At 44.6% G+C, this 20,193-nt stretch overlaps 1 protein-coding gene across 7 annotated transcripts in view; it reads right to left on the bottom strand.

Moving 5' to 3' along the window:
• FYB2 (FYN binding protein 2) overlaps nucleotides 1-18,533 on the bottom strand; it is a 33,579-nt gene extending 15,046 nt beyond the window's left edge. For 5 of the 7 annotated variants that reach the window (XR_003570679.1, XR_003570678.1, XM_027879064.1 and 2 more), the window contains exons 1-13: nucleotides 18,510-18,533; nucleotides 14,034-14,784; nucleotides 12,602-12,796; nucleotides 11,486-11,519; nucleotides 8,609-8,709; nucleotides 7,852-7,880; nucleotides 6,576-6,607; nucleotides 5,608-5,692; nucleotides 5,082-5,235; nucleotides 3,174-3,300; nucleotides 3,031-3,074; nucleotides 2,670-2,739; nucleotides 721-804 (exon numbers count right to left, since the gene is read on the bottom strand). Coding sequence is in view for 5 of the 7 variants with exons in the window: in XM_027879064.1 (XP_027734865.1) it covers nucleotides 721-804; nucleotides 2,670-2,739; nucleotides 3,031-3,074; nucleotides 3,174-3,300; nucleotides 5,082-5,235; nucleotides 5,608-5,692; nucleotides 6,576-6,607; nucleotides 7,852-7,880; nucleotides 8,609-8,709; nucleotides 11,486-11,519; nucleotides 12,602-12,796; nucleotides 14,034-14,784; nucleotides 18,510-18,533 (1,730 nt within the window). In the remaining 2 variants the exon portion in view is untranslated. The remainder of the gene's footprint in view (nucleotides 1-720; nucleotides 805-2,669; nucleotides 2,740-3,030; nucleotides 3,075-3,173; nucleotides 3,301-5,081; nucleotides 5,236-5,607; nucleotides 5,693-6,575; nucleotides 6,608-7,851; nucleotides 7,881-8,608; nucleotides 8,710-11,485; nucleotides 11,520-12,601; nucleotides 12,797-14,033; nucleotides 14,785-18,509) is intronic. The other 2 variants (XM_027879065.1, XM_027879068.1) reach the window with 2 other exon arrangements.
• Between the last annotated feature and the right edge of the window lie 1,660 nt (nucleotides 18,534-20,193).

Raw genomic sequence — 20,193 nt, 5'->3', positions numbered from 1 at the left:
TAAAACATCCTAACATAAAAAAGGAAAGGTTTAACCTGGAATTTGCAAAGAAAAAAGAAAAAGTAGCATTTCAGGCACTGTGCACAGGGTGAGGCACTTGCTGGCAGCAGTGGAGGATGGGTTCTGCAGGCAGCTACTGCACACTTGAGGAAAAGGCAATTTCCCTGGAATCTTATCCAGGGTTGAATATTAAAGTAAGAGTACCCAAAAGGGCACTGTAAGAAGTTATACAATATCCTCTACCCTGTAAGACTAACAACTCAATAGTAAACTTCAGCAGATGCTGTTGCCAGCTTGGCTCTAAATGCGAGTTTGAATAAAAAACTTCAACCCTTAGAAGCCACGTCAGCAAGACTGTACCTAATCCTGGCCCACAGGTTGAGGCAGCAGGAATCACATTTCTACAGTCCCTTGTGTACCTGTGTCATGCTGAGGTATCAGAAAAGGTACCAAAGGCAGCAGAAAGCCTGTGAAAACCTGGAGGCTGCTGTAGGACTAGCTCCTGTAGATTTATCCTGCCAGAGACCTCAGAGAAGCTGCACAGATGGACCATTGGCCACATCCGACAGCAGCTCTTAATGAGTTGATAGAAGCACTTTTGGCATAAGTTTCCCAATAAAGCTGCATTCCTTACTCTTAGACCTCCTGCTTTCAAATTACTGCAAAGGAGAATGCTCAGGTTTGAAGGGGGAAGGAGTAGGACCACCAACATTTCCTTACCTTAGGTTTTCCTTGAGCCTGAAATTATTCAGCTTCAACTTTTCTATCTTAAACAGGTTTCCAAATCTCTTTTGTTTTTCTGTTCTGTCCAAACTGGAAACAGATTTTAAATTAAAAGAGGCACTAGGTGCTGAAGTATGTGAGAGCTGCAATACTTTTAGCCCCTGAGATCTTGAAGCAGGGAAAGGAAGGTCAGCAGACCTTGGATCTCAACTCAGCAGTAGGCTTTAAGTCTTAACAGCTTCATGTGGATAATGGATTCACTGGGATAGGCACCAGCACAGCAAAAGGTGCCTAATTATAAAGTCCGAGCTCAAATCTTTGCTTAGGTTTAACTTTTCTGCGTTAAATGAAGTTCTCCTCCTCTGACCCAACAAGTATAGGGTGTTACCAGTTTATTTGGAGTAAAAATTGTGACAAAAAGGAAGCATTACCCAGAAGCATGCAGGGACAATTAAAGGAGACACGAGGGGCATCTGCCTGTGCTACCCTCCCTCACACATTTCTGTCATGTATGCTCTTGAGAATGATATTCCACGACACACTCTCCTCTCTGAAACTTACAGGGGGTTGCAAAGCTATACAACCATTTTCTAATAAGGTATCTGGAAGCAACCAAGATGTTCCCATGGGGGACATTACCCACGCACAAGTACTATTAAAAATACTTTACATGTACCAGCACACTTAATCCCACATGTGGGATCAAGAGAAAGATTACATAAAGGCTGGTTTGGGGATTAAGACCCTGACCTCTGAACCCTGTGAATTTGGTCCCAAATGGTCTTGAAATTCCTTTGCAAGCCCAGGAAGATGCATTGCTCCTCTGTGAATTAGCAATAGTTTAATTTCTGCTACTGTTCCGCACCCATGGGCAGAAGGGTAAAGAAGAGGGATGGATGCACTTCCCAGCTGGTGGGGGACATGAATGATCAACCTGGGAACATGTTACCCTCTGGTCAGAGAAGCTTGTACACCTCCATCACACAACTCCCATGGACAATTTGCAGAGAAATGACACCTTCTGCTTTTATTAACTACCCTGTCACCTCCTGGGTTACAGCTGTCCCCTTTTCCCCCCTCTCTGACATCTACACTTTAGCTAGACTTGAATCCAGATGCAAGCCAGTGTGCTTTTCCGTAAGGGAAAAGCAGATGTACAGCAACACCTTATTATTCCTCCCACTCTGCTCCTTAGAAGAGAGACACCAGATGCAGTCCAAGCAATAGTGTGCCACATCCCCAGCCCATATGCCTTTCCCAAAGGCTGTCTCTATTTCTTACAAAGGAAACTTTTTACTGCATGAGGGTAGGGAACCACACAAAACACAACTAACTTCATGTTTCACCTCTTAATCCATTTGGGAAGCTCAAGCAACGTATAAACCCGAGGCTGCAAAACTCATTGGTTTTATAACACACCCCGTGGAAGCAAATATCTTGAGAAACCATATAAAAAAGAGAAGGTTGCAAGTTAGTTACAGCATGTCAGGCTCTTTTCAGCTTTTGCAACCTCGTGTGATCTCAAATTGTCCTGTTTTATGGGGACAATTTGTCCCTTGAGCATTCCTTTTTTTGGCACACACAGAAATGTGTCGTTTCTCAGCTACAGCTGAGCAACACTTCTAAGCGAAAGAAGGCAAGCGAGACTTTTCTGTGTGTTTCATGCAAGGAGAGGTCTGTAAGGGCAGTACTTCCAACGGATGAGGAGTGCTACGAGAAAAAAAGAAATCCCTCATTGCTTAGGGATTTAAATTTGGTAACTACTTTTTGCTCCCTAAGTGTCAGCCAAAGGGGAAAGAAGAAGGAAGAGGGGAAAGAAATCCACCCATACAACAACTTTTCTGCAGTTGAATTAATTAAAAAAGGCTTCCAGCCAGTATCTGGTGTGTGAGATCGAGGATGTATGGTCAGTATTTCAAAATATAGGCTAAGAAAGTGTGACTTACTCTGGTTTTGCTGGATTATCACCTCCAATCTCAACATCTTCATATGTTTCCTCGTAGGTGTTTCCTGAAACTTTAAACCGAGGCACGCCATTATCACAAACCACGCTCAGTAGCAATGAGATGAGGTGAGGTTTGCTGGACAAATTGCACCCAGACCTTTTACATTTTAGTCTTACAGAGGCTTCAAGGATGAATTCCATGCTAGACATGTATATTACTCCCCACCAGTGTTAATCGGAATTTAGAGCAACCAGGCCAGAATGAGACACTATAGATGCCGAAAGTTAATCTCAACATCTCCCAGGGACCAGCCCAAATTGAAAGCAGCTCCTGTTAGAGCTTCCCCACGTGCTGCACTTACAGCTGTCTGAAGTGAAGGAACTTGAGGCATCTGACCTGTAGCTGCTAGAAGACAGAAGTATGATATGGGGATTTACTGCCACAGAGGTTTTAAATGACATTTCATAGACACAGGCACTGTGAAGAGCCCGGGTCTATACTCACAGTCCATCTTGCAATTCCTCAATGTCATCATATATATCCTCTGGTGCCTGCAGAGGCTGCCAAGTGTTTTGGTTCAAGGCTGTTCTTTCTGCCCCCAGCTTTGGAGCACCAACATCCATGCTGTGCACTGGAAATGAGAAAGGACCTTTGCTTTAGCAGCTTTTCTGAGCAATTTCTCTCAGGACATGGACAACTGTTGAGGGTAACACAACTTATATTTTCCATTCCAGGAGTCAAGGAAAGACTCTGCTCCGACTCACTTGGAGAAACAAAAGGTAAGGATTTTAAAAGGTTTTAAAACATTTACTTTTAAAACATTTTAAAGTCATAAAATATTACAGATTTTACAAAAAATTAAAATGTCCATTGATATTCTCAAATCCTTCTCACTCGAAAGCATCCCAAGAGACTATTCAAGGATGTTTGGAGAAACGACTGAAGGGAAAGCATGGTTGGTGGAATGGATCCAAACAATGTACCAGTCCATTGGAATACACCTGTAAATCAACATCCCAGAAAGAAGCCAAGGAGGATAAGTATCCCAGAGATGTATTTCACTGAGGGATGTAATTAAGCATGAGAGTTGCACCTTGTGAGGTTAGAAGAAGATTATTACTGGAGAACTCTGCTAAGTAGCAATATTAACTCCTTAAAAACGGATTTAAGAGAGCTGGAGTAATGTAGAAATGCAGCCAGATATTTCTTTCAAAATGAACACGGGAAGTGTTCACAGTCAGGTTGGAAGGGGCTTGGAGCAACTTGGTCTAGTGGAAGGTGTCCCTGCCCGTGGGAGGAAGTTGGAATGAGATGATCTACAAGGTCCATTCCAACTCAAACCATTCTACGATTCATGCAGTAGATCTCACTGAAAACATGCACCATTTCAATATGGTCTAGTTACCGACCACAACTTCTGCAAAACTTTCAAATCCCATGAAAAGAAAAGGAGGCAGGAGTGGGACCCAACAATTCTCCTAATCAACCTCTCTGTTGAAGTAATAGCAGGAATATACCCCATGAGTACTTTGAAAAAAAAATCCCAACTGAAATCACCTCCAGCTGTTCAAAGGTGAAGCAAACCAGCAAGATTTCTTACAAAAACAGACGCCAACCAAAACAGAAAATTATTATGAGGTGATTTAAAATTAAAAAAAAATAATACCCGAGAACCACACCAATGAAAATAACCACAGTCACAGCCAATTTACACTTTCTCCTTCACACTCCTGGTCTGTCCACAGAGCCCAACAGAGTTACTTTGCTCTCTTTCATCTTTAAAATGCTGCCATATCACACTAATGGCTTGCAGAGGCAGGAGTAAGGCTCTGCAGAATAGAGCCCATGAACGTTTGTACCTGAAGCTGCAAAACAGTGTTTATAGAAGAGACTTGATTTTGTTTAATTGTGCAGCTAAGGTGCATATCACCAGCTCCAGTCACTATCTCAGAGTATCGTGACAGAAGGAGGCGAAAGTCAGCCTGGCACCACGAGAAGATGGAGCAAGGAATCATCATCCATCCTACTAAGGGACAGAGGGAGCCTTCAGGCTCTCATCCTGCTCATGTTGTTTCTACCACAAGCCTTAGCCAAACCCTTTTCTGAGACTCAATAAATTATGAGAAGCAGAGGAGATGGATTTCAGCTCTCTTGGATAAGGGCAATCTGCTGAAAAAACAAACACCTTGGTTTGAGTTACGCAGATGGTTAACCAACTTAGGAAGCTATTTGCAAAGCCAAAATAAATGATTCAGACCAGAATACAAATGCTCATGCAACCTTTTGCCCTGGTTTAACTAAATTGGTTCAAGAGTTGCATCCAAATTTAACATTATTATTTCCCACATGGAAGAGACATTTGGGCAACAGATGGGACTGAGGAAACACTCAACAGCGCAATGAGATACTCACAGAGCTCTGCTCTGTCTTTTGACAGACCTTGTAGGATCGGGTAGTTTGCAGGCAGGGTACTGGTCACATCCTGCCTCCCTTGCAGGACCTTCATCCCATCTCTGCCATCTTCCTTGGTTTGACTACTGGGAGACATGTATTCACTTCCACCTGTCTAAAATCAAACATTTGGTTTGGTCCATACAGTCTTTAGAAACAGTTTTCTAATATAAGTTAACATAATTTACACACACACATAAATATATATATATATATATATACACACACAAGAATCTAAGTTTTTGTGGACTTAAAACAATTTCATGCCATTTTCCATCAGGGATCTGTGGTAGACATAGGTGCTGCCTGGCAGTACTACCTGCTTTTTAGGCAGAAGCAGCTGAGGGATGATCAGGCAAAAGAGAAGGGAAAAAACTCCCATATGATTAAGAGCTCAAGTTTCAACTATTACCTGAAGACAGGGAGAATAAGAGGAAAAGAAACATCCCATAATAAATATTAAAATTAATCTCAAGAATTACAATACCTTGAAAATTTTCATCACTTCCAGTTTCTCTCTTTCATGACTTGGTTTCCCCTCTTTTTCATCCTCTATTGTAGCTCTTTCAGGACTGAAATTTTCAGAAATGAGAAAGATCTCAGGACATTTAGCAAAGTCACAAATACATTGCATTCTGACAGTGCCCAAATAAGCAGCTCATTTTCCCTCTGAATGAGGTAGGTGCCCAAAAGACCACCAGAACTAAAAGGAAGGACAAATCCAAACCTAAGTCGGCAGATAGTCAGGGATAATAGCAATCATTCTTGGAAGGGAAATAAACTAATCAGATTGTTTCCTCATAGCAGGAATGGACAAGTTAGATCCATTTGCCAGTGGTGGCAGCTAGCCCACAAGATATGCCTCTCACTAAAGATTTAGGGAAGAAAATACAGCAACAGTATGCAGAACTTGATACCTTTTTATTGCCCAGCATCAAATTTTCCCACTGAAGTGACTCTAAAATCCCCATTAAAAAAAGGAACAAAACCAAAAACCAAACAAAACTCAAAACCAAACAAAAACAAAACCTGAAACAAACAAACAAAAAACCAGCCTTCAGACAGTGTCAATAATTATACACTGCAAGAAATCTGAAGCACAACATTCACAGAATGAAATTCAGTGTAGACCTCACCTTTCCCACAGAGCCTTGGACCTGGAACCAGGCATCCCAGTTTGAGAGCCTCATAACTCTCCCTGCTTATGCTGAAAGACTTTAGGTTACAGTAGGAAAAGACTATGTATTTTCTTGTGTCCCAGAGGACAAAAGAAAATCTCCCCTCCAGATATGCTTAGAAACCTGAGTGCTGACACAGAAAAGCATCATTGCCTCCTTTGTCCTGGTCATGAAATATATGAAATTTCTTTCTATTTACTGATTGTTACAATATTCAATTTTTAACCTGAGTTAGTTGTGGGGCTAAAAGAACTTGAGAGAATGGAAAGGAAATTACCTGGATTTGGCAAAGGGAAAAATCTTCTGTTTCTAGAATAAAGAAGAGGAAAGTCTTCAGCCACTATGATTTTCTCAGCAGTCAAGCTTTTATACAAGGCCTAAACTGTCATGTAGTATTTAAAGAAATATTTCTTTAGAAAGCTCAGAAGCATTTTACATTTGGAATAGTCATCAGTCAAGGATATTTCCTCTACTTTGCAGGATAGGGTACATACATATTGACAAGGTATACAGAGATAATATAATAGTGCAAGGGATGGGGCCAGTGAAGCTACTGGTCAGCATGAAAGCTATTACAGACGGGAGACCTTACAGAAGAGGAGCAAGTTTTTTTAATTAAGTAAAGATTTCCCAACCTACCATAAAATGAGACTACAGCCAAGCCAGAGAACCTCCCTGCAAATCACACACAGATAAGTGCATTTGGAAACCTGTGCTGTTTCCTGGGCAAGGGGAAACTTGCTTTGCAAGTCAGGATTTGACAGTGGAGTTTGAAACTTTCAAAGTTTTCTCTCTTTTAGCAGGGCCAGAACTGATACCCAGTACATGATCATCTCCTGGCATGAGGTGATGTGTTCTCTCAGCCCAGCTACCTGCTGTGAGCTCGGCCATGCAGCCATGCAGGTTTGCTCTAGGAATAGCTGCAGCAACTCCTGCCCTGTGCAATGCACAGTCCTGCATTTCCTGCAGGATATCACCAGTGCCAAGGTGAACTGCCACCCCTTTGCAGCCAAGGTAAAATGAAAAGTTGTAGTTTGCAGCAGAGATATCCCTGCAGCAGGTGATGAAAACCTGTACAGTCATGCCCTCAACACTTGCTCATTGCTTCTGAGCCAAAACTCTAAGCCTTCTGCCATACCAAGCAAGCAGGTTCAGTTCTGCTTTTACACCTTCACAGAGGGATTACCAGCACCAGCTCGCCTGTGGCAGGAACTTCCAGAATAATTTAGTAGATCTTCCCTCCAAGAATTCATGATCTTGCTATCAGTGTGTGATACTTACTTGGTCTACCACCAAGATCCACATGGTGTTACCACTTCCTTACATATATGCAGAGGAATTGAAGGGACTCTTCCCACTAGTATCTTTGGGAATCTCATTAGTCTTTGTGTCCCCTCTGCAATTTCTTATTTATTTTTTGAGAGTCTTCACAGACAACACACAAAGAAACTCTTGTATTTCACGTAAGAAATACAGATATTGAAAATTTTCAAGGCAGGAAAGTATGGTGCAGTCAAGACTGTGAGATCAAAACTGGCTGTGATAACACTTACCTTGTGCTCCTGAGGCTCTGCCTTAGGTACTAGAAAAGATATTTATGAACACATATTACTTTTTAGTCTGCATTAAAGTCACAGCACTTTTAGTTGCAAAACTCAACTTCAGTTGGGATGCTCAGCATTCAGGCACACATGCACCATGGGACATTCACCACGTCCTACTGGCCAGGGTCCTATTTGCTATTAAGCATTTATTTGCATGTAGAGAACTGCAGCACCAAGCTTGGCAGGCCACAGTTTCCATACAAAAGCCCAAGAGGGCTGACAGGATCCCCCAAGGAAATTGTTTGGCTCCTGTTCCAAGAGGAGAGAAGAACAATGTGTATGGCAGAAACTAACCTCCCAAAAAGAGGCAACCTTGAAAAATGCAAAAGCAGAGCAGTGATCCCTTTGATGGAGAAAATTATACTGGGAAAAAACATTGACAGAGATGGAAATGTTCCCTATATCCTTCTGTTCCCAAGAAGATGCCGAGGTTTGTCTCAGTATCTTTTTTTCCTTCTTTTCTACATGGGTAGTATATCACGATTTTCCCCACTGCTGTTTTACTATAAGCATTATTTCACCACCAAAATACTAATTTCTGTTTTGTCTGTGCCCCACTCCTCACACATTGTCAGTGCACAGAGTACGGAGAATCATCCTTGGTCACCCAGAACAATGTGCAGCTGCTTTTCTCAACTTGAAGAACCCTGTTATTTCCTTTTTAAATGCCTTATACGAGATTGCACGATTCACCTAACAGTTTTACCTTGTAAAGTACCTTCAATGACACACAAGGTTGTGGTGTCCCCAGCCTGATTCAGGTACACTGGGGTTTCTTCATAATTATTCTGCTCTTGAAGTTGAGCACTGAGAAGATGAAAAAGAGAAGAGATTTTTTTTTTTCTGTCTCTTTTAGAAGAATGAAAAAAAATATTCCTCTTAAGGACAAGGAATTCAAGTACTTTGATACTGAGCCTACAAAAAAAGCAAAGTGAAATTAGGAATTCCTTAGAGGGAAAGGAGACCTGTGCCAGATGCAGGGCTCAGCTGAACCTTCCCCCCAACTCCACACTCCCATTGCTTTTCCTCTGGGAGGACCGGCTGTGTTTATAGGGCTCAAGGCACATCAGGAGACATCATACTAGGATTATAGTCTTCTGCCTACAGCACTCCCTCAAGCAGAAACAGAACAAAAGAAATCCAAGGAAATAGGAGCACAGCATTTTTTCAAGCCTACTCAGGTACTTTGAAATTGGTAACAACCCAGTTGCACTGTTCAGCACGCTGCTTCTCGTGGAAGGAAACAGAAAGGGGAAAGCAGAGATATCAGAAGGTATGTTTAAAGGTCCTGCTCCTGAGCTTATCAAGCCAGTCACTCCATGCCAACACAGCAAGTGGCATGTGCCAGCCATAGGAGGAGACAAGGCATCACGGCTCCAGCACCACACAGCCTCAAGTATTGAGTTCCCCGGCCCAGTTCCCACCTCCTCATTCTCCTTTCTTCATCCAGAAATTCACTTTATTGTCATTTGGGAATAGCCACAGAGAGAAAGCCAAGCATTCCTGAATTACCCAGGCAAATCGCGAAGTCTTCCTCCCTACCCACAGTGGCAGAGTTCTGGCATCTCAGGAATGTACCAGGAAGCAGCAAATGCACAAGACACAGCTTGTAACACACCTGAGAGACAGGGTATGGTGGGAAAAGAGCACCAGGAAGAATTCTAGCAAGAACTTCCTTCTTTTAACTGAAAGACTATATTAAAAACCCTGGGGAGTGTCCAGCTTTCCTGGAATCACCCAACTGTCACAACTCAGAGTAAAGATTAAGTGTAAACCAGAACCTGAGGAATTCCTGCAGCCTGCAGCCTGGGGGCAGTGCCCTGCAGCCTGGGGGCAGTGCCCTGCAGCCTGGGGGCAGTGCTGGCCATCTTTCTGGTTCCACAGCAAGTTTGGGACATGTAGGTCCCACTGAGAGGGACACACACACACATACATATTGCATCAACACTGCAAGCAGATATTTTGTCCCCAGTGCCATCGTTTGATGAAGAGGAGACCAGGAAAACCCCTAACCGTTCACTTCCCTAGCCCAACCTCTGGAACAAACCACATCCTGGTTTGGGAACTTGGCTGGACATCAGACAGCCCTTTATATAAACCACAGTGCCACACCAGACCTGAAATGCAGCTGGGCTGAAGGATCCCCAACTAGCATCAGTGAAGGCAGAGTGTTTATCCCCAAACAAGCAATTACAGCTCAAGATTAGTCAACCCAAGGTAGTACATCAGGGTCTGTAAGAGACCAGACTTCATTCCAGGTGAGGCTTCGATGAGGGGAATTTCCGTCCCCAAACCACTGGGATTTTTCTTTTATGCTGGAGTTATTTAATTCATTTCCCCAGTTATCATACAGTTAATATTTAACAAATGACCTATTGTAAAGACCATATCACAAGTGCTGGGGCAAGACAGCTAATTTTTCTGCAATGCACTACTAGATCAGCTTCCTTGTGGGGCACGACAGTTTTGGAGCTGGTTCCTATTTGACCAGTTCTCTTCTGACAAGTACAGGTTAAAAGTTAACACCAGCCAATGCTGGCAGGAACACCTCATGATGTCAAGAACAACTTGCTGTGTTGGTAGCTGCAGGAGTTGTTTGGACACAGAAAGAATTTTAAGAATTCCCCTCCCTTCGCTTTGGTTCAGCTGTTCCATTTTCCTTCTTCACAGCCAAGATAAAACACGTATATGAATATTTTCCTCCACTTTTCCTGTTCTTGTTGCACAAAACCAGGACCACTACACAATCACTCAGGACAAGTCAGAGACACACCAGAAAAAGTCAGGATCCCCAAGCACACAAAAGTGGTGTCTGTAAGGTTTTTGAGCCATTTCACACAAACTCCAGCGATTTGGACCACCACTCAATAAAAATCTCACTTCAGCATCTGGAGTGCTGGGCATGGTGAGGGAGGGCAGTGACTCCTGTACCCTGGTTGTGCTGACTGCACAAACATAGGACCACAGAATCATGCAGGAGAGCAAACTCCTTCACTGCTGGCAAAGAAAATCCAAACACCTGCTGGTTACACCAGGGCTTTGTTTCAGCAACAGTTCTCAAAAGCATCACTTTTCTAAAAACACCGAACTTGAGTACATGGAAAACAGGAAGCAAAAAACATGTGGGGGTTGATGACTTTGCAACCAAAGCACTGGCAGCATTTTCTTTTCCACTAGCTAAACCAGACCTAAAGACACATAGATATGGTTCTCCATGTGGCTTTAACAGCCCAAAAGAAAAAATAGGGATGAAGCTTTTTCCTTTAGGAGAAGGGCATCCCAGCCAGTTTTTATAACCATAGAAACACAGAATCACAGAATGGTTTGGGCTAGAAGATCTAGTTAAAGATTATCTAGTTCCAATCCTACACCCATAAGCAGGGACACCTTCCACTAGACCAGGTTGCTCAGGGCCCAATCCAATTTGGCCCTGAACACTTTCATTTACTTGAACAAACCCTGGAGCAAGTTGCTGCCTCTGGGAGTCAGACGTTGTCTCCGGACTGAACTCGGATACTTCAGATCGTGAGATGGGGACGCTCCTGTCACCTACAAGCCACACATTGCCTCCCCACAGGCTCACCTTTTGGGGCTCAAGTAATCCTCTTCACCAGCAGCTGCACACAAACACACAGAGGATTAGTGTTTGAAGGCAATCTTGCTCTCCCACAGAACACCAGCTGCAGCCACGGGAGGTGTGACAGGGACTGCCCTTCCTCAGGCAGCACACTGCACACAAAGGCAGGCGTGAAATAAGATTGCCAGCAGAAACTGGGGATGTGGCTATGTTAATATATCATTATTTCGTGTTTCCAGGCAACAACCCCAAGCTTTCTAGAGATTGATAACCGAGCAATATGGAGAGGGCATGGAGATGACGACACATAAATGGAACTAGTTCCCTCCATCAAATTCATATACTTAGAAATGGCAAGTAGGTTAGAAAAGAGTTTCAGTGAAAAACTCTCTTTCCCTCTTATTCTTATCACAGCCAGGGCACACCAAGAAGCACTGGCATATTAAAGCCAAAGAGAGTTTAGCAGAGCCCTTCTTACAAAAGGAGCTCCCTTTGAATTCAGCAAAAGTTGTGTCTAAAAATCTGGCTATAATTAAGCCTGTATCTATAAAGAAACACCACTTAGCAGCTTAATAAGTGGTCCAAAATATTCTATTATACAACATCAATAGAGTTTTATTATGGGAAACTGAACTTTTGCATTTCTTGATGTTGGAACACTTAGCAACATTGCCCTCTGTTGTATTTAAAACAGAAGAGGGGGGGATTAGCAGACTATTTTCTAACAATTTTATTGTGCCTTCCCACAGTTGTGCTCCAGAGTCAAGGCATTTCCCATTGAAGAGGAGTGATAAAGATCAGCTCAGCTCGTAGGCAGCTGCTGCTGCTTTACAGCCAGCTGTAAACCACTCACAACACGCTGCACTTGGGAGGGAAGCGGGTTTCTGCATGTGGGATGGCGTCCAGCTTGGAAAACCAGATCCCTCTTCCAGATCAAGAGCAAAAATCAGCCCCACTGAAACTGCTGGGCTATTGTTAATGTTTGAGGAAGAAGTTATAAACAAGTAACAATGTCTTTTTTCTGTGGGCTTGGAATCATGGCCTAATAGATGTCAATAAACTGCAAATTATTATTCATTTTCTACAGAACAAGTTTGGAGAGAAAGACCAGAGATCTCTTACTTGTTTCATTTCCTCTGTGGACCAAAGGCAGATTGCTTCGGAAAGCATTGAGGTCAAACTTTGGGGGTCTTGGAGGCTTTCCAGGGGCAGGACCCAGGGATTCAGCTGAAGGGAGAGGTTTAATTCTTGGCCACTTGTTCCTGGGGCTGTAAGACCATTTTCCTGCTCTGGGCTGGCACAAGGGAGGCTCCAATTCTGCTCCAGAGAAGCACAAGGACAGGCATCAATTAGCCCTCATTTCAGCAAAAATCCACGTGGGATCATTAGTTGTACTCACATTTCTAACCAGCTTTGCTTCCTCCCAATTTCAGCATCCCCATTACACAGCAGGTCTCTTACCATGTTACCAGAATAACAAAGTAAACGGAAATGTCCATTTTTACAGATTTTTTACAAAGTGAACCATGTTGGGGTCTCAGCTCTCGACAGCTCCCTTCCTCTGGATTATAAAATACTAGCCCAGTTTTCTGTACTGATAACAGCTTAATCCACCAGGATTTAGTGGCGTGGTTGTTTTCAGCATTCAGTCCAAGCAAGGTGGCTTTCCAGGGTAAACAAAGACTTAAGCTTTTCAGTGCCCTGTCACCCAATGTGACATTAGCAAGGGCACCTTTGCAGCATTTGAGTTTCCTAGCACCAGTTTCTCTAAGAAATATGTTCTCCAGGCTTAAAAATGACCTTTTGCACAGCTGAGAGGGTGTAGAGGGGGGGATTCAGGTTTAAGCCATTTTAATTAGAATTAAACTGTCTTTGCAGATGAGCCAAGCCTTCCTATATCTGTGTGAAACTGAAGAGCAGTCACATTTACCTTGTGACTGCAAAAAGCCAAAGCAGACCAAAACTGAAGATACTCTCCTGTCCTCACTCTTCATCCTATTCTCATAATGTGGGCAATTTCCTTAAGTGAGTTCTAAAAAAATTGGTGGAGATGGAGACCCTCACCTTACAAAGTTCAGCAGCAGTTTGGGACCCATTTCTTATCTCCAGGATCTCCAGAGAAAGAAAAAACATTCCAATGGACCAATCTGGCCTCTTGTTTGAAGGTCCTGACTTTTCTCTCCAGCTGCTGTACCCTGTACTTCCAGAACACGTACATGCTCATATTCATACAATGGCCTGGGGTGGAAGGGATCTTAAAGATCATTGCACTCCAACTCCCTGCTATAGGCAGGGACACCTTCCACTAGACCAGGTTGCTCAGAGCTCCATCCAACCTGGCCTTGAACACTTTCAGGGATGGGGCAGCCACAGCTTCTGTGGCACCTGTGCCAGGGCCTCACCACCCTCACAGGAAAGAATCTTTTCCTAATATTTAATCTACACCTACTTCTTTTCAGTTTGAAGTCATTCCCCCTTGTCCTGTTGCTACATGCCTTTGTAAATAGTCTCTCTCTATATATATGCTCAGTGTTAAGAATATACCTTACTGTACCTTTCTGGTGCTGAGGTTTCTCTCCTGGTGGACGATAACCTGCCTGGCAGAATGCAGTTGCCACCATGCCCTCAGCACCTGCCCCATCAGAACTTCTGTGTCCTCTGGGAGCCTGGGGAAGAGCTGTCCCACTACCACGCAGAGCATTCTTCTTTTGGGCGCGCCAGTCCAGCACAGCCTTGCTTCCAGAGGGTCGCATCCTGTCACTGTCCCATGCAACAGGAGCACGTGTCGCCCTCTGCTCTGGACAAGGGTACATGTCTAAGTTTGCTGCCCGTTGCATTGGGAGTGTTGCACTTGCTTTCTCATTGCAGGATAAAGTCTCTTCCCAGATCTGTAGGACGTGGTGGAAAGAGTTTGGGGGCTGAGGGTCCACTGGAGCTGTTTGGCCTGATCCTTGCTGGTCAGAACTACATGACAACAGAGGCTTTTCAGAACTGTTCTGGGGAGAACTCAGCCTTTTCCCTGAGATGTTGCCCTCCTGTTCTTTGTTGTGTCCCAGCTTGGCTTGAGGCAATGGCAAGGGGCTATGTTGAGTGAGCATAGAAGGCTGGGAGGTAGGATGGGCAGGTTTTATTATTTTCACATCTCTCTTACTCAGGGGCAGAGGGTTGGACACAGCATTCCCACCAGAGCCCAGCTTGGATGTGATCTCAGTGGAAGGCTTCTTGAGTGGCTGCACCAGCTTGTTAGCCAAGTCAGAGTCATTTTGAAATTTTGCTCGGAGAGCTTTGAAATCAGTCACACATTCCTGGGTGAGGGGAAAGAGGAGAGCACAAAACATCTGCTTACAGACGTGGCAACAGGCAATTTATACAATCATGATGGCTTCAGACAGAAATAAACTGCAGACTACACCCTGGTCACCAAGGATGTGCCAATCCTGGTGAAAATTTAAAAGCAGTAGAGGAGAATTAGCTCTTTCAGAGGATCCTCCAAAGGCTCACAAATCACTTCTTATTAAGGCAAAAGAACTGAGACAGGAGGAAAACACAGGAGCAGAGCATGGAAACACAACTCAGCAAAGCCAGCAGGACAGAGGAAATGCCTGCTTCTCCTCAGTGTCACCCAGTGATGGAGAATCTCCCTCAGGAAGACCTGGCAAACACTAAATTTAATGTTTAGCTTCCTGGCAGAGGTGCTGCTATACTGTTTATGCACCTGCTGAGTAGGAAAGCTCCACTTTATATTTAGTACACAAGCACAAAACAGGAGAGGTCACTGCTGCTTCAGAGATCCCCATTCCATGCCCTGCCTTCTTTAGAAAACTCCAGCATGGAAAGAGAAGCACCAAACATCCTCCTTGGCAGGCTCCAAATGACCCCTGGGACAAAATGTTCTTCCTCCCCAGTGCTGGTTCAACTCAGTTCCCCAAGGCTCTTTGGATGCTTCTTCCCTTGCCTTTATTCCTATCCAGGAAGGAGAGGACATACCACCCAACCAGTAGCACACAATGACAGCAAAAGCATCTCCCAGTGCAGGTGATGAATACTGGCTACAATACTCAATTCCTCTCCCACACTAGACCCCAGGTAATATATGATTTTGAGGAGAACTAATCAGTGACAGTGCAGTTCAAAAGAGCACTTAAAGAACATTTTGTTTCAGGCCTTCATTCCCCTGGTGTCTCACGATCCCATGCTGGAGAAAGAGGACCACAATTTTTGCCTGCAGTGTTGTGGCTTAAATTCAGCCCTGAACTGAACTAGGGAGAAAATATGAAGAAAAATTTATGAGCTACTTAAGTCCTTGAACTGCTCTATAACTTTTTATATGCCATGATTATATTAGGTGCACTGCTCTGGCAGCTTAGTTCAGTGCAGAGAACTGTAAGGCTTCACGAGAACCTGCCTAATGAGGAAATTGGAAAAAATTATCTAGGACAGAACTTCGTTATTCTGAAAAAAGCCCCAGCCTTGAGTGTTAAGACAGAACAGATGAATAGCATACTGAGGTTTTATTGCATTTAATTGCACGATTTATTAAACACTGACAATTTCTCTTGAATAACTCCTTTCACTGACTTTATTACTTTCACAGGGTAGTGCATGATGTAAAGAACCAACCCTTGGGGGAGAAGTTTGAATTGCTCCAATTATATTTCATATTAGTGGTCAGCATCTTGATGCTGTGTGAGCTGCTCAGACAGGCTAATCTAGGGGCGAGCCGATGGGAATGGGAGCTTTCAGAAGCATAGAGAGGATGAATCAGATTTTGGAAGAAAAATACTCCCACATGTACCTGATCCCTCCAGCGATGCCAGACAGGAAATAAAGCAGCTAGGTGCCCTAAATGCAATTGCACCAAGCTTTTGCACGTGCTGCAGCAACAGTTGAAGAGTTCAATGCTGTTTACCTCTGATTTTCTTTACTGTAGCACACAGTTCCTCATCAGTGCCCTCAGAGACAAAGAGAAGAGGAAAGAAAAAGTACCTACATGTCTCAACGTGCCCTAGGCAAGGTGGTCTCATGACACACGGGGTTTTTGGTCAGGCCTGTCCCTGGCACTGTCTGTGACAGTCATGAGCTTGGCATTAAGTTTAATTAAAGAGGGATGGATACAAGCTTCCCTTTTCCTCCCTCAAATTATTGTTCCTCTTGCCTTTAAATGGCAGCTTCAAATGATTGGCTTAATTAAGTGGAAGATAATCTGTGCTTAATGTACTCTCAGTGCCCCTCACTGGAATATAGTTCCCCCAGACTGCAGCCTGTTGGGATATTCACAGGGTAGGGTTAAATTGCACACCATGGCCACCTCCTGCACACCCACACCCAGCTGGACAATCCATCCCTCTCCAGAAATCTCCTGCAAATGTTGTTTCCTGGCACAGGGCTGAGCTTAGCCAGACCCTCCAAGGTGCAATGAGTTCTCCTGGTCTCTGCAGGGATGATTTTCCATCAGAGCTGGGACTGTTTCAAACCACAAACCCATCCAAGCAACTCTCCAACCCACACACCTTAACCTGGCCCAGGGAGATGCTCAGCTTAAACACAGTGCTGAGTAGGTCACAGGCAGGACACGAGAAATCTCAGTCTTGGTGTCCCACCAGTGCAGGGAGGGCTTGCCAAGTGCTCACAATGTGTATTTTAGCTACATCTGGCCAAATAATTGACTGTGACTAATACTACATTTGGCAAAAGCTCACGCAAGATGAGAGAGGGAGAGGGTGAAAAGGAAACAAACTTCCACTGGCCGGAAAGCTGTGAGCATTAAGGAGTCAGGGGACAGCAGCATTACAGAGTCAAGGGGCAGCTAAACTTCCCATATTTTCTGCCTATAAATAAAATGCTCTTCTAACATTAAGATCAGTCTAGGAAGCAAAATAAAGCTCAGCTTAAGCCTATGATAAGGGTACCTTTTAGGAGGAGCAGCAGCAGTAGGTTTGTGCTGTTATCAAGGTCTAACCAAAAGGAATCTGAATTATGGAATCACAGAATGGTTTGGATTGGAAGGGACCTTAGAGATCAATTTGTTCCAATCCTCTGCCATGGCGGGGACACCTATTACTAGACCAGGTTGCTCCAAGCCCTATCCAACTTGGCCTTGAACACTTCCAGAGGTAGAGCATCCACAACTTCTCTAGGCAACCTGTGCCAGGGTGTCACCACCCTCACAGGGAAGAATTTCTCCCTAATATCTAATCTTACCCTGCCCTGTGTCAGTTTGAAGCCATTCCTCCTTGTCCTGTCACTCCAGGTCCTTGACAAAAGTCTCTCTCCAGCTCCCTTGTAGCCCCTTCAGGTACTGAAAGGCTGCAATAAGGCCACTCTTGAGCTCTTATCCTTTAATTAACTAAATAGAATTAATTCTCCTTAGTTTTCTGAAGCTGCTTTTCTAAAACGAATCCACACAGGAAGAGAAACCCCATTAAGGATGTGGCAGACAGGATAGCCAAGAGAAACCAAGAGCCTGTTTCCCTCCTGGAATTCTGGTTTACTCAATTCTTTATCTTGATTCCCAAGGGAGCTCCGGTGGGTAAATGTTTAATCAGCACTGCCCTCTGCCCTGCCGTGGGATTGCTGGAGCCAAGCTCAGGCACTCCGGGCACGCTGACGAGAGAACGCTGCAGATACCATCTACTCATTAACCCACCGGCTTCTCCCAGGAAAAAAAAAAAAAAAAAAAAAAAAAAAAAAAAAAAAAAAAGGCAACTCTACGTTTTGTTAAATTAAGAGGCACAACTGCAGCTCATCTCAGAGTGAGGAGGAATGAAAGGAGGCACTGGGAGCCCCTCAGCCCCTGCTTTGGGGCAGAAAAGCAGTGCCCGTGTGGTCTCCAGGCAGAGCAAGAGCAGCGATGAGAGCGTGCACCTCACTGCCGGGATGAATTCCTCCTGGCATTCCATGGAGAGAACAGCCTCAAGCTACGAAGCAGCAGCAGAAAACCAAGCAGCAAATCTTTCACCCAGGTCAGGTACAGAGGAGACAGAACCCACTGCTGCACAGTAAGGGTGGAAAGAGGAGCCCCAATAGTTACCACGTCCATCCCTTGCTGCTCCATGCCGACTCCTGCGGCTCAGCCCGGCAGCATATTCCCTGCCCTGCCTCCAGCCGGAGTCTCCCACGGCTGCTATCAGCTCCGCTGCCCGTCCTGCGGCCACGCCAGGTGAGGCGGGGCAAGCCCTAAACACACCTAGGTCATGCCTGGGTCTGCCCCTGGGGCGGGGAGAGTCTCACCTGGGCAGGGCTGAGCCACAAATGTCCACACTGTGGCAGGTTTGGGATGGGTTCAGGATGGAAAGGATCAACTTTGGTTTGCTTTGTGAGGGAAAGAATGGCACTTGCCCTCAGCATGGGTGCTCCTACAGCACCATGTCCATATGATGATGTCCATATACATGACAGCTTATAGAATCTTAGAATGGTTTGAGTAAGAAGGAACCTTAAAGGTCACCTAATTCCAACCCCCCTGCCTTGTTCTCGGGTGTCTTCTTACACCTGAAGCAAGCAAAACTGAGGAGAGATGAGGAGCCCCACCGTGCCCAGCAGTAATCCTTACCCCACCATGGGTGACACCCACCCTTCTGCATCAGCCCACCCTGCACCAGGCTCTTTCCCATAGAGAAGCCAGTGATTAAAACAGACATTTCCCCAGAGGAACCAAATGTTTCCTTCATCTCTGGATAGCATAGCCCAGCAAAAACAATCATGCTTGCTGAAGCCCACACATATTCCCTGACGAAGCACCCTTTCCATGGTGAGCTGTTTCTCAAAGTCCCAAGGACAGACCAGCTAAATTAGGGCAAACAAGACTTTTCCTATCATTGGATATTTCTGCCTCAGAGAACACACTGGAAGGATCTGTCCAAACACTGAGCCCATGTTTTTACAGAGCATGTCTCCCAGGAAAACAAGGCTGGTTAGCTTGGCAAGAAGAGAACTAAGGGCCCCAGGACTTCCTTCTTCCCTCCATAACTGATCAAATATTATTTCATCTCTTTCTGCAGGAGTGCTTGATGTTTTCCTTCAAGCACAGATGGCTACTGCACAGAGCCTGGGTGCTGGTATTCAGACATGGCTGTTGATGGGGCTTGGGTGGGCAGGAAGCCATCGGCACCCTGAGCAATACTCATTAGCTGACCCTAATCCCACATACCAAGGCATAGCACCTCTCTTATAGGTCATTCCCTAAGAGCTGCCTGGAAAAGAAACCATGAAGCAACCTTAAAAATCATCTAGTTCCAGCCCCTCTGCCATGGGCAGGGACATCTTCCACTAGATCAAGTTGCTAAAAGCACCATCCAACCTGGCCTTGAACACTTCTAGGGATGAGCAACCACAGCTTCTCTGGGCAACCTGTTCCAGTGCTTTACCACCCTCACAGGGAAGAATCTTTTCCTAATATCTAATCTAAACCTAACCTCTCTCAGTCTGAAGCAATTCCCCTTTGTCCGATCCCCTTCTGCATATGGGCCTTGAGCAAAGCCTTGCCCCAAACATCCCTAATGCCTTCAGGAGTGGGACTGATGCTCTCACAGCCTAACCTGACCTTGCTTTGCAAAGCAAAACTTGAGGAGAGCTGAAAAATAACAGGAAGAGAAATTGGGGGGGAGGGAAAGCAGGGAAAGGCTTATTTGTCAGAGACATGACTTGAAGCACGAGTCTCATTCCTCACCACATGAAAAGTCCTGCCTCTGCATGGTGGTCTTGGAGAAGAAAGG

This window comes from Empidonax traillii, unplaced genomic scaffold (assembly GCF_003031625.1).
Source record: "Empidonax traillii isolate 1590-97213 ecotype Southwest subspecies unplaced genomic scaffold, ASM303162v1 scaffold50:size1795014, whole genome shotgun sequence".
Taxonomy (NCBI): Eukaryota; Metazoa; Chordata; class Aves; order Passeriformes; family Tyrannidae; genus Empidonax; species Empidonax traillii.
This window is presented reverse-complemented; position numbering and strand designations above follow the sequence as displayed.